The sequence below is a fragment of the Lutjanus erythropterus genome, chromosome 3 (genome assembly GCF_056507025.1).
Source record: "Lutjanus erythropterus isolate fLutEry1 chromosome 3, fLutEry1.hap2, whole genome shotgun sequence".
Lineage (NCBI taxonomy): Eukaryota > Metazoa > Chordata > Actinopteri > Lutjaniformes > Lutjanidae > Lutjanus > Lutjanus erythropterus.
In genome coordinates, this window is record NC_139319.1 from 42,465,192 (window position 1) to 42,484,695 (window position 19,504).

Consider the following 19,504-nt stretch of genomic DNA (forward strand, 5'->3'; position numbering starts at 1 on the left):
AGTGTAAAAAAAAGGAAAATTTGTGGTAATGAGTCGGAAACAAGTTGACTAAAAAGGTGCAACACAGAATTTGGGGATCATTTTATATTTCATGCTTTTTAAACAGTCAAACCACACCGGGTCAATTTTGACCCGGAAAGACAACAGGTGTGACTATTTGCTGCCACTAAAAAATTTCACATTGTTACATTGTTTAAACTTAGACATATTCCAGTCAAAATAATCATAATTTCTTTTTTTTTTACACCAAAAATTAAGCATAATTTTACATAAATTATGTCTATTATATGATATATTACAAAAATAAGTAAAATATATGTTGATGTGTTGGAAACAAGTGCAACACAGAATTTGATGATCATTTAATATTTCATGCTTTATAAGCAGTCAAACCAGACCGGGTCAATTTTGACCCGGGAGGATAAAAGGTGTGTGGTAAATGGGAAGACAATTCAAGGGTTAAATCTCCCTCATTTTGAATGCAGTCTGCCATCGTTCACATTAAGTGCAACTATTTTTCCTGATGAATAGATCAAGCCTGTTAAACTGTTGTTCTTACATCCATTTTTTCAGATGAAAAGGTGTGGCCCAATGATTCCACAGTGAGTAACCAACATCAGTTGCATGAACCATGTGACTTCCTCATTGTCTGGTCTCTACAGAAGCCTTTGGGAGTGTCACAACTCTTATATTAAACAGCGCTGGTAATTTGCATCCAGCACACAGGACAACGCAGTCCAGAGCAGAGACAGCAGCGAAACTCCAATAACTCCAGTATTTGGAAGACAATGGCAGATGGTCAGCCACAGAGCCCTGCTAATCCAAACAGGTAAGTCTGCATTTGATATGAGGGAGATTTAAAGGTCTTGTTTATCTGTCAATAAAACATCCGATAGAACTTTATGCTAGCTTCAGCTAGCTGTTTATTCTTATACACCTACTGCATCACTCACAATAAGTCTGCATTCTGTTCCCTCCGTTCAGTGCCAGTGATGTAACGATACATTGATATATCATTTCTGTGTTCAATGAACCAATATGATTGCTTCAAAGGGTTAATATCAAGCTATATTGTTATCTCTAAGATACATAATTTGTTGAAATTCCCATGGCATGTCAGTGTCACTAATGTCTGGAAGAGTTCAGTCATAAAATCATTGAAACATAATTTTGTTTTTTTTTCAGTGAGTTAACATAAATGTAACTGAATGTGTTAAATGGACAAACATCGTCTGATATCAATCGCCGCAGACCCCTGAAAGTTGTGATTTACACACCTAGTCAGTGTACATCCGCTATCACTCTCTGCTACCACAGACAGTAATCAGCTTACGTTTCACTACAACACACTACTCTGACCAGTCAGTAGTCTGCAGTGTTTGCTGGCTTTTATCGTGACATCTGGACTAAATCCAACAAAACCCAAACAGTTACAAGTTAATCATATGACTTCATCTCCCAGGTGTCATGTTTGTCAGCTCAACTGCAAAGACTGACCTCTGGTGGTGTTTGCTGTGCACTGCAATACGAGCCATATTTACAAATAGAGCAGAGCAGAGCTTCCCTTTGTTAGCTGCCAGTTAACCACTAAAGTTAGCTCCGCAGCTGTAAAAACACAAAAGCCCACCAGCTACTAGCTAACAGCTAACACTAACTAACATAACTGACCCTTTTCCAAATTCAACACTGATTTGTTGTCCAGATGGAGATTGTTCATGTGCTGGAAAGACTTACGGCTACCTAGCAATGGCTAAAACTTAAGTTAGGTGATACATTTGCCGGTCAGGTCTGTGCCTTATAAGCAACTAACGTTTGTTAAGCTAGATAGCTAGCCTGTTAGGAGTCAGCATCTGGGCTCTTCACCTGTGCTAACATACCCAGTCAGGGATTAACAATTTATGTTGCTAAATTCCGACTTATCTTGCTAACCCTGTATGTCATATTTATAAAACAGCTATTTTTTATATATATATTTACGTTAAGTGAGCTTACCTGAAGACTAGTCCTGGCTGACATGAAGTAGCCTCTCTGTCTCCAAAGCCTGCTCTCAGTTCCGTTGGCACCAACTGGATAACGTGCAATGTATCGATCCATAGCCGACCTATCGGCAACTTTGAAATGGCGCACATAATCCCGCCCTCTGGCAAACCATGTACCTGCTTTGGGCCAATGCTTCTCAGATGCATTTACAGATGTTAGGAGTAGAATGCCGACGCATGACCTGAGGCCGATGTCGGCGAGGCTAATGCGTGCTGTCTGGATATTGAAAAGCATAATGTTGGATTTTTGTAATACCCTGCTACACCATGATACCTTTATACCACACAACCCCAGTATGTTTTTGTTACTTCAGAATGAATCCCTTATATCTACAGAGAGAGTGGCTCCTCTTCCATGGAGGTCACTGTGTTTGCACTGCCATGTTTCTACAGTAACCCACAACAAACAAACCAGACACTGATACGACCTTTGGCATTTTTTGTAAGTTTTGTGACCACACTGGTCCTTTACACGATGGATTTTTCTCTTACTACTCACTACATCCTCTTTGTCTCTTTCTATGTTCCTCTGTAGCGGCACAACCAGGGTGGGAGAAAACTACCTGAAAAGTTCAGACTACTTCATGGCTGTGGCCTGTCTGGCTGCCAAGAGGAGCAAAGACCCAAGCAGACAGGTGTGTGTGCTCTTTTGCATGTGTATTAGGGCTGTAACAAAAGCTGAGGAATGTATCGATTATATCAGAGTATGAATATTTATCATCATGTCGGGGTTTTCACTGCTTCTGCTGGTCACTGCTGAGGAGTAGTTAGGATACTGTAGTCAGCTGAAGAGTGTGTAGATCTTCTCAATAGTTAGTGAAAGGCTCTATGTTGTGTTCACTCTATCCACATCTTCCAGGTCTGAAACAAGACCTCTAGTTTCAGGCTGTTTCAATCTTTAGCCTGACCTGTAGCTGCTAACTAGCTAGCTCTGATACCTGAGCTATCTGAACATGCATGTGCATTTCAAGAAAATACAATACAATGACTAGACCAGACAGACAGCCCACATTACTCCAGTCCTAAAAACATTACATTGGTTACCTGTCTATCAAGGAATCAATTTTAAAATTCTTTTATTGGTTTTTAAATCACTACATGGCCTTGCCCCATCCTATCTATCTGACATGGTCACAATATATGTGCCTGCCAGGCCCCTAAGATCCTCTGACTCAAACCTCCTGATTGTTCCAGAGGTTAGAACTAAAAGGCAGAGGCTGCCTTTGCTTACTATGCCCCAAAACTGTGGAACAGTCTGCCAGAGAGTCTTAGGGGCTCTAAATCTGTTGAAATTTTCAAACAAAATCTTAAGACACATCTTTTTAACATTGCTTTCTCCTGAAGTGTTTTTAACTGAAGGGTATTTTACCTGATTTTACCTTGTCCTATTTTACAGTTCTAGCTTTCTTTTTATTTATTTATTTTTATTTATTTTTATTTTTATTTATTTATTTATTTATTTATTTATTTATTTATTTATTTATTTATTTATTATTATTATTATTATTATTCTTATTATTATTATTATTATTATTTTCTTTCTCTCTGCCTTTATTGTTGAAATGTTTCAAATTTTCTTCTCTCTTATGTTCAACACTTTGTGTTGCATTTTATGCATGAATTGTGCTATAAAGTTATTATTATATTATTATTATTACCACAATCTTTTGATCTATTTCTATGATAACAACCAGTCTCTCATCCTCCAATGAAAAAAAGGCGGCGTCAGGTGTCCCGTGATGGTATGGTCACAGCAGCATACAGTCTGAGCATGGGCTTGATAAGTTAGCTTAAGCACTATCCAATAAATCTTCAGGGTTTCTAGTTCAGAAACAGTGAACTATAAAGCCTGCAGTGCAAGTGTTAGTTTTCCATTCACCATGCTAATGAATGCTAACATAAACACGTGTCAGTTAACAAAAACGTGTAGAGCCAATACACACACTCACGTGAACAACTGTGTGACAAACTTGGAGTTGAAGTATATCCAGCTGCTTATAGAAGCAATACTGTTGAGCTGATAGTCCAAAAGAGAAAAGCAACATACTTCACATGTCTCCACAAACTTCACACACAGTTTTACATCGTGACTTAGTCAGTCTCATCGACCATAATGATGTGCTGTCTTGCTTTCCTTTTTGCGCACCCATGGTCCGACACACCTGAACCAATGAGTGACCAGTGCTGCTCTTGTTTACACACACTACTGCCTCTTGCTACCAGGAACTTTTCACAATAAAATATTTCGAAATAAAAAAAGGTTTATAATTTTACAGCTGCATGTTTTTAATTTTAACTGTACGTTTTTAACCTTTTGTGAAATGACTTTTAACCATATTTATGATGTAGCTTTTAACCACTTTTTATAACTATGCAAAGTGTTTTTAACCAAGTCACTTATGTATTCAACTTCATCTTAATCACAATGAACTAACCTGGTTACAAATAAATTGAGATTAATAAAAACAGCTGAGACAGAATGACATTTGGTTCCAGTCACTTTATCCAAACAAGCTGAAAGTTTTCCTTGAGACTGAATTTAACTCAGCCTGGGAAGCAGCAGACAGCCTGCGTGGACATGTTCCAAAGCAGAACTTACCTTAAAAGAACTGCATGAACTGGGTTGATCAGCTGTGGGACATAAGAGTTGGGCCCAAACTAAGGCATCTGATTATTAAGGACGTTGATGCCCTTTTTGGGAGGGAAAAATATTTGGAACTTGGAACTTCTACAGACTGAAAGACTAGGATTCACACACACAGAAACACACACACACACACACACACACACACACACACACAGGTGCAGACACACACACTTACACTTTGCTTTATTTTTTGCACACAATGATGAGCTATATTTCTATGAGGAGATAGCCTGTATTATTTTGCCCCTTCTTTTCGCTCCTTGTTTTTCTCTTCTGGGTCTGTATGGTTGTTTTCCTGTTTTGACTCCCAAAATGAGGTCATTAGAAGAAGTTGGTTTGGTAATTTTCTCCAATGTTTTTACTTTATTAGCACATTATTAGATGTATTCTAGAATGTAGGACACAGGTTGAAGAGTAAAGCAAGTTCACAAATGTTCTTTTTATTGTTATGAGGACATTTAAACAGTTGCATCTGTTTTGCGTGTATTGTTTGATGGTGATCTTCACACTACCATCACTTCCCCTCAAGTAAAATTAAAACATTACTAACATACCTAAAGACCCTACCATCCATCTTAATCATGTATATTTATTTTTCCTTTCTCAAGAAATATGAGGATATATGTAACTTTTTCTTTACAAACTGCGTACTTAAATGTATCTATATGGGTATAGAAGACCTACAGAATACATTATTGAAAGATAAGGCAAATGAGGGATTCAGGGAGAAGTCAAGTCAAGTTTATTCATAAAGCACATTAAAAACAACCGAGGCTGACCAAAGTGCTGTACAATGAAATATATAAGAAATACAAATGGTAAAAACAACAAGTGCAGCAGAAATGACATAAAAATGCCTCCCAGACACAAATAGATAAATAGAGGAACAGATAAAATATGAAAACACAAATAAACAGAAAATGATCATAATAATAATGGTAATAATAAAATAAAAAATGCATGAATAAAAGTAAGAGTACAACTCTAAGGACACTTAAAAGCCTGAGAGAACATGTGAATCTTAAGTTTTGCTTTGAAATATCAACAGAGGGGGAACACTTTATTGCCAAGGGTAGGCTGTTCCAGAGCTTAGGGGCAGCTACAGCAAATGCTCGATCGCCTTTCCCCTTCAGTCTAGAACGTAGGACATCTAGAAGCAGCTGGTCCGAGGATCTGAGCAATCTGGGGTTGGAAAGGGGGCAGAGGAGCTCGGACAAGTAAAGGGGTGCCAGACCGTGCAGAGCTCTAAACACAAGTAGGAGAACCTTAAAATTTATTCTGCATTTTACTGGAAGCCAGTGCAGGGATGCTAGAACCAGTGTAATACTGCCATTTTTCTTGGTACCAGTCAGCAATCTGGCGGTGGCATTCTGCACCAGTTGTAGGCGAGCCAGAGAAGACTGGTTGATTCTCAAGTAGAGGGAGTTACAGTAGTCCAGTCATCCTGAAGTACTTCAAAACAGATAACACTAGGAGGTAGTATATGAACATTACTATAATTCATGTAATGTCAATGGTCTTAACAATCCAATAAAGAGGTGCAAATGTTGGCACAAATGAACCATTAAGGTGGTGAAGATTTAATTTTCTTTAAAAAAAAAATAGTGACTGATCCAGACTTTCCACCCAACAAAGCAGTTGTGACTTTTAGAATGTGGGCTTCTAAAGGTTTGTGTAAATTAATTGATGATTTTTTAAACAATATTTTTATTAATTTTTTCACTTTTACAAGTAAAGAATCGATACATAATATGATCCACAGAAATAAAAACAAATCAAGCAAACAAACAGACAGAACAAAACAGGTATGAATAATACCCAGGGTTACAGTAAAAATGTGTGGTATGAGCAATCAAGAAAATCCCTGCAACATGACATTATAGAGCCCAGGCTCTACGTAGTTCAAATAGAGTTCCCAAACTTTATAGAATTGGTCTGTTTTTAAATGTAATATACATGTAAGGTACTCTAATGGCACTAGATCACCACGTTTTGCCAGCCTTTAACAGTTGGTACTTTTTCATTGATCCACTGCAATAAAATATTCTTCCTCGCTGCATAAGTAAGAATACAATACAGCCTCTTATTGTGTTTTGATGTCGTCGGCTTGGGAGGCCGTGAGAAACACAGGGTCCATCTCCAGTTTTAAACCCAATATCTTTTTCAGATAACACATTAGACCAATACATTTGCAGTTTCCAACATGACCAAAAACAATGAGTTAGGGTACCAATTTCTATCTTGCATTTAAGGCACGTGGGTGAGAGAGTAGGATTGAAGTGATGTCTGTGGTTGGGGGATATGTGCATTCTGTGTATAATTTTTAACTGCATTGCTTGCAGACTGAAATTGATTTAGCATGTCTCCAGACATCCTTCCACTCTTCATCATCCATTGTGATGTTTAGCTCCTTCTCCCATGTGCCTTTAAGCCTCTGCAACCTTACTGGGGGTGCAAAATACATAGCTTTATAAAACAGACTTACAGATATCTCTCTATCTGTTAAAAATAATAATTTCTCAATAGGAGAGCTTTCATGGTTCTCAACTATCGTAGTACTGTGCAAAATACAATGCCTTATCTGCAGATAACGAATGAAGTCATGTCTGGGGATAGAATATTATTATATATCATTATAATATTAATATCATTTGTTCAAATGTCATGACCACATTATCAGAGAGTAAGTCCATCAATCTATGAATACCATTATCCCCCCACTGCTTAAAATCAGTATCAAACATCCCAGGTTGGAAATCATAATTATTCACAATAGGGGTGAAAACAGATGTAAACTTTGACCTTCCCTCAAGTCGACATACTAATCGCCAGGCCTTAAGTGTATTAAGCGTGACCGGGTTATTACAACTCAGTCTGATATTTTTACATTTCTTAAAAAACAATAAGTCCCTTAGTGGATACTTTGGTAAGTCCAAACCCCCTACAGAACCTGGCAACTGCAATGTAGCCATCTTAAGTTTTGGTCTGCGCTTGCTCCATATGTTCTTTTTTCAGAAAGGTGAGTATTTTCTTTCTTTTAACAGGACTATGGACCCCTCTTACATTCCATGTACACAAGCATAGTCTATTACTTGTCATACTGTTTAAGTCAACCCTCTATATAGATATATATGGCTCACTAAGAACAAAAATTTGAAACTGCATATTAAAATAAAAACAGTCACTGAGCTGGGAGAAAAAACACATCTGAACAGGAACTATTATACAAAAACAAAAAAGCCCAAATACAATGGGGGCTATCCCTGCCACCTAATCTGCAGGGCATTTTTAACCTCTTCCACACCGCTCTCTCTGCACAAGCCTCATAAAAGAAAAAAAAAACAGAAACAGTTCTGTCAATAATAGATGAATGAGGCTGCACCCTGTTCTTCTCTGGCACTCACACAGATTCAACAGAAACTTAAGTTTGCTCACGGTGGCCATAACCTGGCGCATGGACAAAATTGACTCATATGCATTAACATAAAATGTTATACGCACATATATATGTGCGCAGATATGGAGCAATCAAAACATACTTACGTAACATGTATGGATGAAATCAGGTAACATAAAGCCACATGCTGACAGACATATCACTGGGAAGCAGTGTCCTCACGTCTCTGTTCCAGTGAATATAGAAGCGAAGCGGCTTTTTTCGGGGTGTCAAATCTCCTCTGTGTCCCGTTCACTGTCACCTTCAGAGTAGCCGGGTACAGTAACGCATAGTCCATATTCATTTTCCTCAGCCACGCCTTTATGTCATCAAAAGCTTTTTGTCTCCGGACCACCTCAGCTGAATAGTCATTGAAGAAGGAGATTCTGGGTCCCTTATATGTGGGGTCGTCCTGGTCAGACCGGCGGGGTCCAAGCGGACGAGCTGCCTCCATCACGAGCTGTTTATCTGTGAAGTTATGAAACTCAGCGGCCTGGGACATTGACCGGTGCTGGGTTTTGGTGCTAAGGACCGGTGTGCCCGATCAATCTTAAACCGTCCTGTTTTTGTATCCATTCGGAGTTACTCTGGGATCCACGTTTTGAAGAATTTAATTGAATCCGAACCTTCTGAGCCCTCGGGTACGCCGACTATACGGATATTGCACCTGCGACCTTGGTTGTCAAGATTGTCTATGTGTTCCCGCATATCATGCAGCTGCTTCTCGAGACGTGCTAACTTCGCCTCCGATGATGTCGCCGCAGCCTCCACATCAGCAATCCGTTTCTCCGCTTCACTCACTTGGGTGGCGACTGCCTGTAGCTGCGAGGTCTGTTTTTTAATGGCTTCCAGGACAGTGGAAATCTTGGTATCGATTACTTTAGTAAGGTTATCAGTTATTCTGTCCAGAGCTTGAACAATACCTGGTTCCATAGAGCTGGAGCTAACATCCATGCTCAGATGTAGCACTTAGCTCCCCCTCCTTTTCAGCATTAGCAGGGTTCTTCTTTGACGATTGTTTTGTGTTTCTGGGCATGCTGTCCGAGGATTTTGAAAAATAATTGTCCAGGCTCATGTTAAAGGACTTCCCGTCCAAAACTCCACAGTTTTTTGCCCGTGCAAATATGTAAAGCATAAATATGAACTGACAAATGCCACCGGAGCTCACTCAGTAACAATGTTTACTCTACGGCACCATCTTCTGCCCCCCAATTAATTGATGATTTAAAAAAAAGAGATCTATTCAAGATGTAAATCCACTGATAAAATGCTCAGACCAGATGTATGACTGCGGGGTCTGACGAAACTCTTAACTAAGATGGCTAAATTAATTCATTTGAACTATCAAGATAAAGAAATGTATGTTAGTGTTTTAAAAATGGGAAATTTAACTTTCATGTGATATATCTTCAGCTGATAATGAACAACTAACTCAAACTATTTGAAAGAATATTCATAGAAGGTTTTAATTCAATATTATAATTATTTATTATTATAAGATGCCACAAATTCAAAGTAAATATAAAAAACTGAACTCTGAGATGTTGAAGGCAATGTGGTGAGCAGACAGCAAACCACAGTCACATATTTTGGGTCATGTAAAGTGATAAATGTCTTCTGGGAATATTTTATTAGAGAATTGTCAAATATCTTTCATAGTTCTTTAAATAAAAACCCACCAGTCTTATTACTTGGAAAATACCAGAAGGGACTGACAAGAAAGATTCTCACTTGTTTTTAATAATTAGGAATGCAATGATAAAACAAATATCAGGGAACTGGTTAAAAGATAAACTTGATATAATCAAGGTTAAATGGAAGGATCTTGTAAATGAGATACATGAAATGGAAAAATAGAAGTCACTAGAAGCATATCTTTGAAGAAAGATGGGAAAAATGGTTGAGATATATAACAGACAGTGATTCTAATGACCTTTGACCAGATGGTAATAAGGTATTGACCGTATAAATGTGATTTTAATGTGACTTTTTTGTTGTTGTGCATTTTATGTAATTCACATGAATGTGTACACACACTCGTGTGTGTACATACAAATGCGGTTATCATGTGTGTGTATATTTGTGTGTACCCATGGTACCCAGTTGTTATATAATGTATCTGCCAACTTAAACCTAAATCTATTGGATTAATTATATCCTATGAAATAATGTATAAGTAATTAGTTACTTCTTCTTCTTCTTCTTCTTCTTCTTAATTCTTATTTCCTGATGTGGCTGTTGTTTTCTTTGTTTTTTCCTTCTTTAGCCTTTCTTTTTCATTCTTGATATATATGCTAAATAATCTTCAAAAAATTAAAAAAAAAAAAAAAAAGATAGTCATCGCGAGTAAAGAAATTGGGAAGATTATTTAATGATACACAGGACTGTTTTATATTTTATATATATCATATACATCTGGACCAAACTGTTGAACTTCTCTGTGCAGGTTGGTGCCTGCATAGTGAACCAGGAAGGTAAGATTGTTGGCATTGGTCATAACAGGATGCCCAATGGCTGTGATGGCGAGCTACCGTGGTCCCAGCAAGGCGAGTGGCTCGACCAAAAATACCCCTATGGTGAGAATACATGCACACACACTCCTTGCTGTAATTTTAATTTTAGACTGATTTTAGAAAAAAAATGATTTCAAAGAGTTCAAAGAAGAGGTCAAAGAAGGTCAAAGAAAATGTGGCACAGACAACAACACAAATACAAAGTGTTTCTGGTTTCATCCACCACAGCACACGACTCTGTATCAGCTGACAGTGTAGAGGAGGATTTCTTCACTGATCACATCCAATTTTAAAGGTGTTTGTGTTTGAAGAACAAGGTTATTAGAGTTAAAGTACCAGTGTGTAGGATTCAGTGGCATCTAGCAGTGAGCTTGCAAATTGAAAACACCTTGCCTCACTCTCACCTTGTAAGTGTGAAAGAGAACCTCTGGTGATTGTGAAACTCATAAAAAATGTGAAACTTTCCACTGACTTTCCACTGAGAGGCTACCGATAGCAGACAGTGGAGTTTTTAAACTCTCAAGGAAATGAGATAAGCAACCCTAAACAGCAGAGACAAATGAACACACACACTCAAGCCACACTATCTACAGCTAGCTTAGCCAGCAAGCTAGCATCCATGGCAGTGGCAGCTGCGACCACCAAAACTGTTGACAAGAAAGCTGGCAATTCTCTCTCCATGACTCAACTGGTTACAAAACTGGCTAAACAACATACCAGGAAGACATGGCCACACAAATTCAAGACTCAGTCATCCACTGAAGCTTGCAGGGGTTTGACAATGTGACACAACCAGCTCTGTGACACAGTCAATGCGCAGTGTCCATGTTTTTGTATTAATGCAGCAGGATCATTTACGTCAGTGTCACTCTGACAGTTTACATCAGTGAGGATCATTTAGACAGCAGACAGCAAACTGAGCACTGACACACACTGAAGAGATGAAGAGGAGAGACAGAGTCTGGACTCTTCATTATGACTTACAATAATGCAGCGCAGTGACAAATGTTTTGTGGAGGAGACCAGCGTCTGTCAGTTTGGCCTTTGCAGAGACAGATATTTTAATTTGTAGTGTTTAAACCACAGAACTGTACAGTAACATCAGGATTCATCATCAGTAAAGTTTTTATATCGGTCCGTACTTCACACACACGTTCTCCTTCCTCCCTCCTCTCTGCAGCTCGTCTCTCCTCCTTCACATGAAGTAATTAAGTATTTAAAAGTATACAAATTGGACTTTGTAAAAAAATCACACACCACAGAAGTGTACGGTAACATTATTATTCATGATCATAGTTTTTAGATCAAGTTGACACATCTATTCATATTCACATGCGCTCTCTCTCTCTTTCTTTGCTGCGGGTCAGCAAAGTTTTTTTTTAACTTTTACCTCCTTTCATCTCAATCAGCACTCGCTCCTCTCCCTCCTCCTTTACTTTTATGTCTTTGTTCCAAGCCAGTTGCCTGTTTACATTTTCAGGTGACAGAGGCTCACGCCATCATGACTGCAAGCTGATTCATTTCCGGCTGCTGATTCAAACTACGGGTTAGGCTATTATAACAGAACGTGCCTGAATCATGCATCAAAAAATATAGTGGCGTTAAAAGGAATACACTTTTTATGTCATCAACATTATAGGCAGCATCTACACCTCAGTGCATTCTCGTTTGATGAAAATATTTGTGGCTCCAGACAGATTTTGTTTTTTTCTTTTTCAGCAGAAAACAGCTCGATTGACAGTAAAGGTTGTTGACTCCTGCTCTGGATAGACCACAGACCTGACTGTGGACAGTTCTACCAACCAAATGAGAAATCTAATGTAAACTGTCCACTGGTTTTATGTTTCTGATGAGTTTATTTATCCAGTGTGAAAGAAAACACACACCGTCCCAGCAGACTGGGTCTTGTATTTCATGCCTGCACTTCCCGTCTCCAAAGATTTAATGATGGCTGTTATTTGTTTTCACGTGTCTTTTGAGGCTTGTTTGCACTTCGACCTCATCAAACGTATAACAATAAGATTTGTGGTGTGTCTGTCCCACAGTGTGTCATGCAGAGCTGAACGCTATGATGAACAAGAACAGTGCTGATGTGAAAGGCTGCACCATGTATGTGACTTTGTTCCCCTGCAACGAGTGTGCCAAGCTCATCATCCAGGCAGGTGGGTGTCGACAACAAACACACACTCTCACCCTCCAGGCATTAGTGTCTGTTCATACACTGATATTGATTTTTAAATTCTGTTAATTGCATTTTATGCTACAGGAATTATTAGGGCCCGAGCACCGGCCTCAGTGTAAGGACCTCATTGAGTTATCATTATTTTTTGTAAAAGTAAATCACCGGTTTGGAGACTTTAACATACTCAAAAATGCACCAACTTTGGCGTATGCATCAGTTGCAGTGTAAACTTGTCATATGGCTTTCATTAATGGGCGGGGCAAACTGGCTCCGCCAAGCCTTCTGAATGGGAGCACAGGACTCATGTCTCACTGACATGCATAAAAATCAGTACATGTGTCACGCCCAAACGCACAGAAGAGTCTCTTGGACTATCGCTGTTGGCCATTTTGAAACCTGTGATCATTTTTGTTTTCCACGTATTTTAACTTTAAACTCCTCCTACAGAATTAATTGAATAAACTCTTCCTCTTAGAATGATTTAAACACAAGTTGCTGCTAACAGGACAAAATAAAGAGCATATTGAAGCTGTTTCTGTATAAAATACACATTTGTGGGATCAGAACTTAATTTCTGTATAACTTTTGCCTCTTTTCAGTTGATAGTTGTCTCCCCCTGCATAGTTCACCGTCTGATCCTACTGCACTTGCAAACCTTTTTTTTGTTTCAGTTGAACTAAATTAACATGTTTTAGCCTGATGGGACTTACTTAGTTAGTTGCACAAAACAGCAACTATGTAAAAGTTTGTAAAAGGCCAACACCACACTTTCAGGTTCTGTTATCTCCAGAGGTAGAATGTAAACTAAGTACATTTACTCAAGTACTGTACATAAGTTGAATTTCTGATTACATCCATATTATATTAATTTATAGTTCCACTCAGATTTTTACTCCACTACATTTACCTGACAGGTACAGTTACTAGTTACAAACAGGCAGTATTTTACTGCAAAATAGTTACTTTTACTTTTCATACTGATAATACTCACATACTTTTAATTCAGGGTTTGAATGCAGGACTGCTGAGTTACACTGCTTAACTTATGTTCAGCCTCTGAAACTTGAATCAAAGTTAGCAGCTCGCTATACTGAGGAAGCTAAGATAAGAAAACATTAGTGCATGATTGAAAGAAGCACACTAACAGCCAGAAAAGAAATATCACAGCCACCACTGTAAACCAGTGTCTTGGTTTCATTTAACTGGTCAGGATTAATTCAAAAAAACAAACTGAACATGGAGACGTAGTGCAGTGACCAGCAGCAACAGCATATTTTTATTTTCTCAACCACAGTTCCAAAATTGCACCTTCTGCCTCATTTAACTCTGAGGGGACAAACTGTCTCAAATACAGAAGGCTTTTAAGTGACAGTGTTACAATAGTAGAGGCTTCAGTGGACGATGACTTCGTCCATCAGCCCGACCTTACAGTATACTTCTGATTCTGCTGTTCGCATCTACAGTTTTTGGGCAAAAATTTGCCCTGACAGTGGTCACCAGAATGATCAGGGTTCATCCGGACGGACAGACAGACAGGTCTAGCCATACTAGGAGATGAAGTTAAATCAACTCTTCCTTCTTTTTCTCTTGTTCTTGCTCGTCCTGCTTTCAACTGTCACACACGTCTCTGCCAAAAGGACAAATAATGGTCTTTCTTTTGCACTCCTGCCTTCTGTGTCCCTTCATTATCCCCCCTCCCACTGCCCAGGTATTAAGGACGTGGTCTATCTGTCTGATGCGCACCATACCAAGGACTGGACAAAGGCTTCCAAAAGGATGCTTGACTTGGCAGGCATTCCATATACGTGAGTATCTTTTTTTTACTGGCACACATAAAAATTATGATGGTGATTAAAGTCTTTTGTCACAACAACTTTGTCCCAACTTTCCCAACTCTCTGTGTGCAGCTTAATGGTTAAATCTTAGTCATCGTTGATCTTCCAGAAAGCTGAAAATCTTTGTGTTATTGAAAACAGTTCAATCACGTTTGATAGTTTCTTCCTTTTTTTTTTAAATTGTGAAATGAAACGATGGCATGAACAGTCCAAACAGGATTATACAGAGTAAGACCAAGACATCAGACCGAAACAAGGACAGAAAAAAAAACAAATAAGAAAAATAAAATAGAATAAAACAAATAAATAACAAAGAAAGCAACATGAGTTTAGCCCAGACACTAGATCCAACCACCATGGGAGCAGACCTGAAGCACTGTTATGACAGTGGTGTGACAAAGGAGGGCTCAGTCCTCTAAACCCAGGGGTTTTCCCTTGAATTATGGTGAGGCTGATATTTTGGTGGGCAGCCACCAGACCCTCAGGAGGGGGGTTGTCCATCTTATTCTTATTTTAGATATTATTATTTGGCGGTCAGCACAGGGAGAACCAGCCTACATCTGCTACACAAAGCCAACTGCACCACCAGGAAACCCCAGTGAATGGTCAGGTCCAGGGCAATTCACCTGCAACCCTCATGCATTGGAGGAGAGGGGATTGGATGGGAATCTGTGAGCTGTGTTGTGCAATTTGGTGAAATATTTGTGTTTGTTTTTGTGGGGTAAATGTAAGAGAGAAAAAAGATTACAGACATATAGAAGAGTAATTACATAGTAACATATATAGTAATGATAATAATAATGAGCAGTCATCTGAATAAATAATTGAGTTAAAGGTGTAATGTACAAATAAATCAGTTCATTTGAAAAGCGGAAGAGAGGAGGAAATGCAACCCACGGTGAAAGCTCATAACAAACACACATTTCTCTCAATAATGGAACAAAGTAACACAGCAGCAGGTCGTTTTTTACGTTGTTCATCGACACATGACAGAACAGAAAAAGAAAAAAATGTGTTTTGAGAAAATGAGTGCAGACGAGGAGTAAATTGTGAATAAACAAAGGACAGGTCGACTCGACCAGCTGAGAGGAGACCCTCTGGGGAGATTCCACATCTCATCTGCCCTGGGAACACCTCAAGATCACCCAGGAGGAGCTGGAAAGTGTGGGAGACATCTGGAATAAAATGCTGGGACTCGATCCAGAACAAGCAGACAATGCTGGATGGACAGACAGACAACTATCAGAAGACTGTTCTATGTAAAGTGTGCAGGAATACCTCCTCAATTAAGACTCATAACCCACCAATTTATTCACCTTAGCTGCCTTACCTTTCTTTACTCCTCTCTGACAGTAAACTAAACATCTTTAGGTTGTGGACAAAACAAGACGTCATGTTTGGCTTTAGGAAACACTGAACAACATTTTTCACCATTTTCTGACATTTTATAAACCAAACAGCTAATCAATGAATAGGGAAACTGAGTTACTTATGAATTGATCAGTTTTAGCTCAAATATCAACCAATATGAAACCTACTATCACAATAAAGTTTTCAGCTGTATCACCCCGTCTTATCCACATGTGTCCAGCTGTTAGGGGTAAACAAAATTCACAGTTTGGTAGCTTTACAGTACAGCAGGGACAATTTTAGAATAGTAGAAAACTTTTTTGTTAAACAGTGGTTGACTTGCCATATTTTTACTGTGAAGTTGCTTTAACACTGACATATTGTCAGTAATCAAAAATAATAACAAATGTCAGTAATGTTCCGTCATAAGACTCTTGAGTTATTAATAAACATACAAAGTATCAGAGCTCCAGCTCTTTTCCCACATGTTTAAAGCCTGTATTCTTTAGACTGAGTCTGGTCACATCTCCACAGTGATAAACTCTCCTATAGGATTAATTACTGCTCTGGTGTGAGTCTACACTGAGAGGTTGTGTGAACTCTGTGGGGAGAAAGACTTTCACAAGACACTCTTTGTTTTTTCTTGTCCCGCTGATTAACACCTTTAGGTGATGCCGTCGTAAATGACGTGTTTGAACTGTTTCCACAGACAAACCTTCAGCTGAACAATGTTGGCAAACTTTTGGCATTAAGTTTTGGTGCACTGCCAAAACTCGTGCTCTACAATTTCTGTTCCATGTGTTCAAGTAGTAAATATAAAATCACAAGGTGTGCAGAACCGAGAAAGTTGCACACCAGGCCGAGTGTCTGTTATATAGCAGATAAACGGTGACTGTGATTGAAGCTGTGACACAACTTCTCTGGACCACCTGTCCTCATTTTTACAGTGAACAAAAAAATAATAAAACTGAGAAATGTCTGCTGTGATTGTCTGTCTCTGACGATGTCAGTCCTGTCAGGCGAGTCAAAAACCACACATCACTTTGTTTCTCTCACAGACACTTGTTTCTGTTTACAACTTACACAACATGTGAAAGTTGATCAGGGCTGGGAGACAGAGAGATGACTTGAAAATACAGTGAGAGAATCATTTTCATCTTCGTCCATGTTTTTATTTGCTGTTTTCTGTGTGTCCTCATGCTTGTGCATCCTGGACTGATGTGCATGTTGTTGTTTTTTTCCTGTGTGTTTTGGCAGGAAGTTTGACTCTGAGAGGACGGAGATTGTCATCAATTTTAAGTCCTTTGACCACGCCCCCCATGATACTGTAGCGCATTCAAGCGAAAACGTCTCTGCTGAACGAGGCGAGGAAGCAGAGGAAGACTGATGAGACTGAAAGGGACTTCAATCCCTCTTTTCTATATGTCTTCTTGCCCCCTGCTTTGTCCAAAGGAAAACTCTCTTTTACCTTGGCATCTTTTGATATTTCGATTAAGCAGATACTGAAGTTACTTTAATTTGATGCTTTGCTCTTTGACTTTTTCTTTTTAAACTCCCTCTAGGTTTAGGACTACTCTGGGCTCTGAACACACTTTCTTGGGTGTTTGATTTTAAAATCTTTTGTGTTGTGAATCAGATCTTCTGTCTGCACAGGGGAAAACCTCATATTAGTTTTCCCCCTTCAAACAGACTAATATACAGTAGATGCACCTCAATATTAAGTTCATTTGACCTTTTACAGTGACAGAATTTGCATTTTGGTGTTGGTGGTGACAGCAGTAGTAGTAGTAGACACTGTTAACATTTATCTTTACACACGATGCATATGGGACTGTGTGTATGTGGGGTTTTTAATATATTCTCTGTAGTGGATAGTTTGAATGGGTTCTGAAAGGTGTTGGTGAAACAAAGTTTCATGTCACTGTAAAATATCTATTTTCAGTTGTAGTAACGTGTGTCAGCAGATTCTCTTTGAATTATCACTCAACACAGATTTATTTTAGATTTCCTTCATGGTACCAAAAGGCTTTTTAAAAACATGTTACCACATTGTCTGCTGTCATGCTGTTACAACAAATGTATGAAAGATAATTACTTGTTTTTACTGTACTGTGTACTGGTCCAGATGTGTACATGTGTACATGTGTGCTTTCACACAGGTTCAGAGAAACACTTCTCAGTTCTGTGTCTTTATACCATCACTCTTTCAACCATATCAGCTGTCAGCAGCATCAATAAAACTTCTGGACCACACAGCTAACGTCCTCTGTGTTCATTATTCATCCATCTCAGTGAAATACATGCAGTTTGTTATTTTTAGTAGACAGTGTAACAGTAGACACACCCAGACTGACCATCAGGAGCAGCAGGACCTGACAAGAAGTCATATCTAGATGAATGATCATTTTATGATCTATGATCTTTGTCTTCCTCTAACCAAGTGTTTTCTGTCCTTAAAACTTAATTCATCAACACAGCGTGCACAATGATGGAACAATGTGCACAAATCAAGCTCAGTTTTTGAGCTGTAGACTGAATGATATTACTGTACTGTGATCAGACACATCAGTGCTGATGTAAATATGATATTTTTTAAATAGATTTATAAAAATCAGCGTTTCATGGGTTGAAAATGGCTCAAAACACCATCCACTGTTTTAAATCATCCTGAGCCTTGTGAGAGTAATACTGAGTTAGTAACGACTCTTTGGGACTGATCTACATCATGAGATTAATATTTTTTAAAAAGAATATTGATGCCCTCTGATCAGAGGCGGACAGTCCCCCTCCTCCAGCCCCTACTCTTTTTGGAGTCAAAAAGGCCACAAATGTTCTTCTAGTGAGAGTCACAGCCTCTCTGTGTTTCCAGTGTTTCTCTGTGGACATGGACAGTCTGACAGCAGCTGCATGTGGTTGGATAGCTCTGACTATTAGCTGTTACTGCAGCGACACTGAGAAGTTTCAGTCTGACTGTCTCTGGTCCAGTGTCTCATTACATTTTCAACAGTATTTTGGAGCAGACAGAGACTCCTGCAGATGTAGATGAAGACATGTTTGACTCAGTCTGCAGAGACATGAAGCCTGCTGCTCTATTTGCCTGTTCATTCAATCTTTATTGAGTTTCCAAATCACACCAAAGCCAACACTGGACATCCTCAGGCCCTCAGTGAAGGACATATATATACTTTATACTGTACTGTATGATACTACTTTATTAGCATGAACCAGAGGCCAAAATATCCAGATATGAGCACTGCCATCATTTGGAGCCAGAGTCTGAGCCACACAGCCGACCAACTCGATCAGAACTCAGCTGTCAATCTTGGCATGAAACCCTGTTTCATAGCATCAAATGACTAATTAAGACCAAACTGAACAGAAAAATTAACACTTTAACAAACATTAGCATGATAAGAAATATCAAAAATGACAATGCAACATTTATGTGTTGTTTTAGTTTGGCCAATGTCCCACCCATTAACAGTGGGGAGGCAGGATTAAT

At 38.8% G+C, this 19,504-nt stretch overlaps 1 protein-coding gene across 1 annotated transcript; it reads left to right on the forward strand.

Annotated features, from left to right (window-relative positions):
* The first annotated feature begins 724 nt into the window (after nt 1-724).
* LOC146330785 (deoxycytidylate deaminase-like) lies at nt 725-17,389 on the forward strand. The gene is made up of 6 exons (XM_084711694.1): nt 725-829; nt 2,575-2,674; nt 10,569-10,698; nt 12,681-12,797; nt 14,526-14,622; nt 17,260-17,389. The coding sequence occupies exons 1-6, from the start codon at nt 789-791 to the stop codon at nt 17,387-17,389; spliced, it is 615 nt and encodes a 204-aa protein (XP_084567820.1). The 5' UTR covers nt 725-788.
* Nucleotides 17,390-19,504: the final 2,115 nt, after the last annotated feature.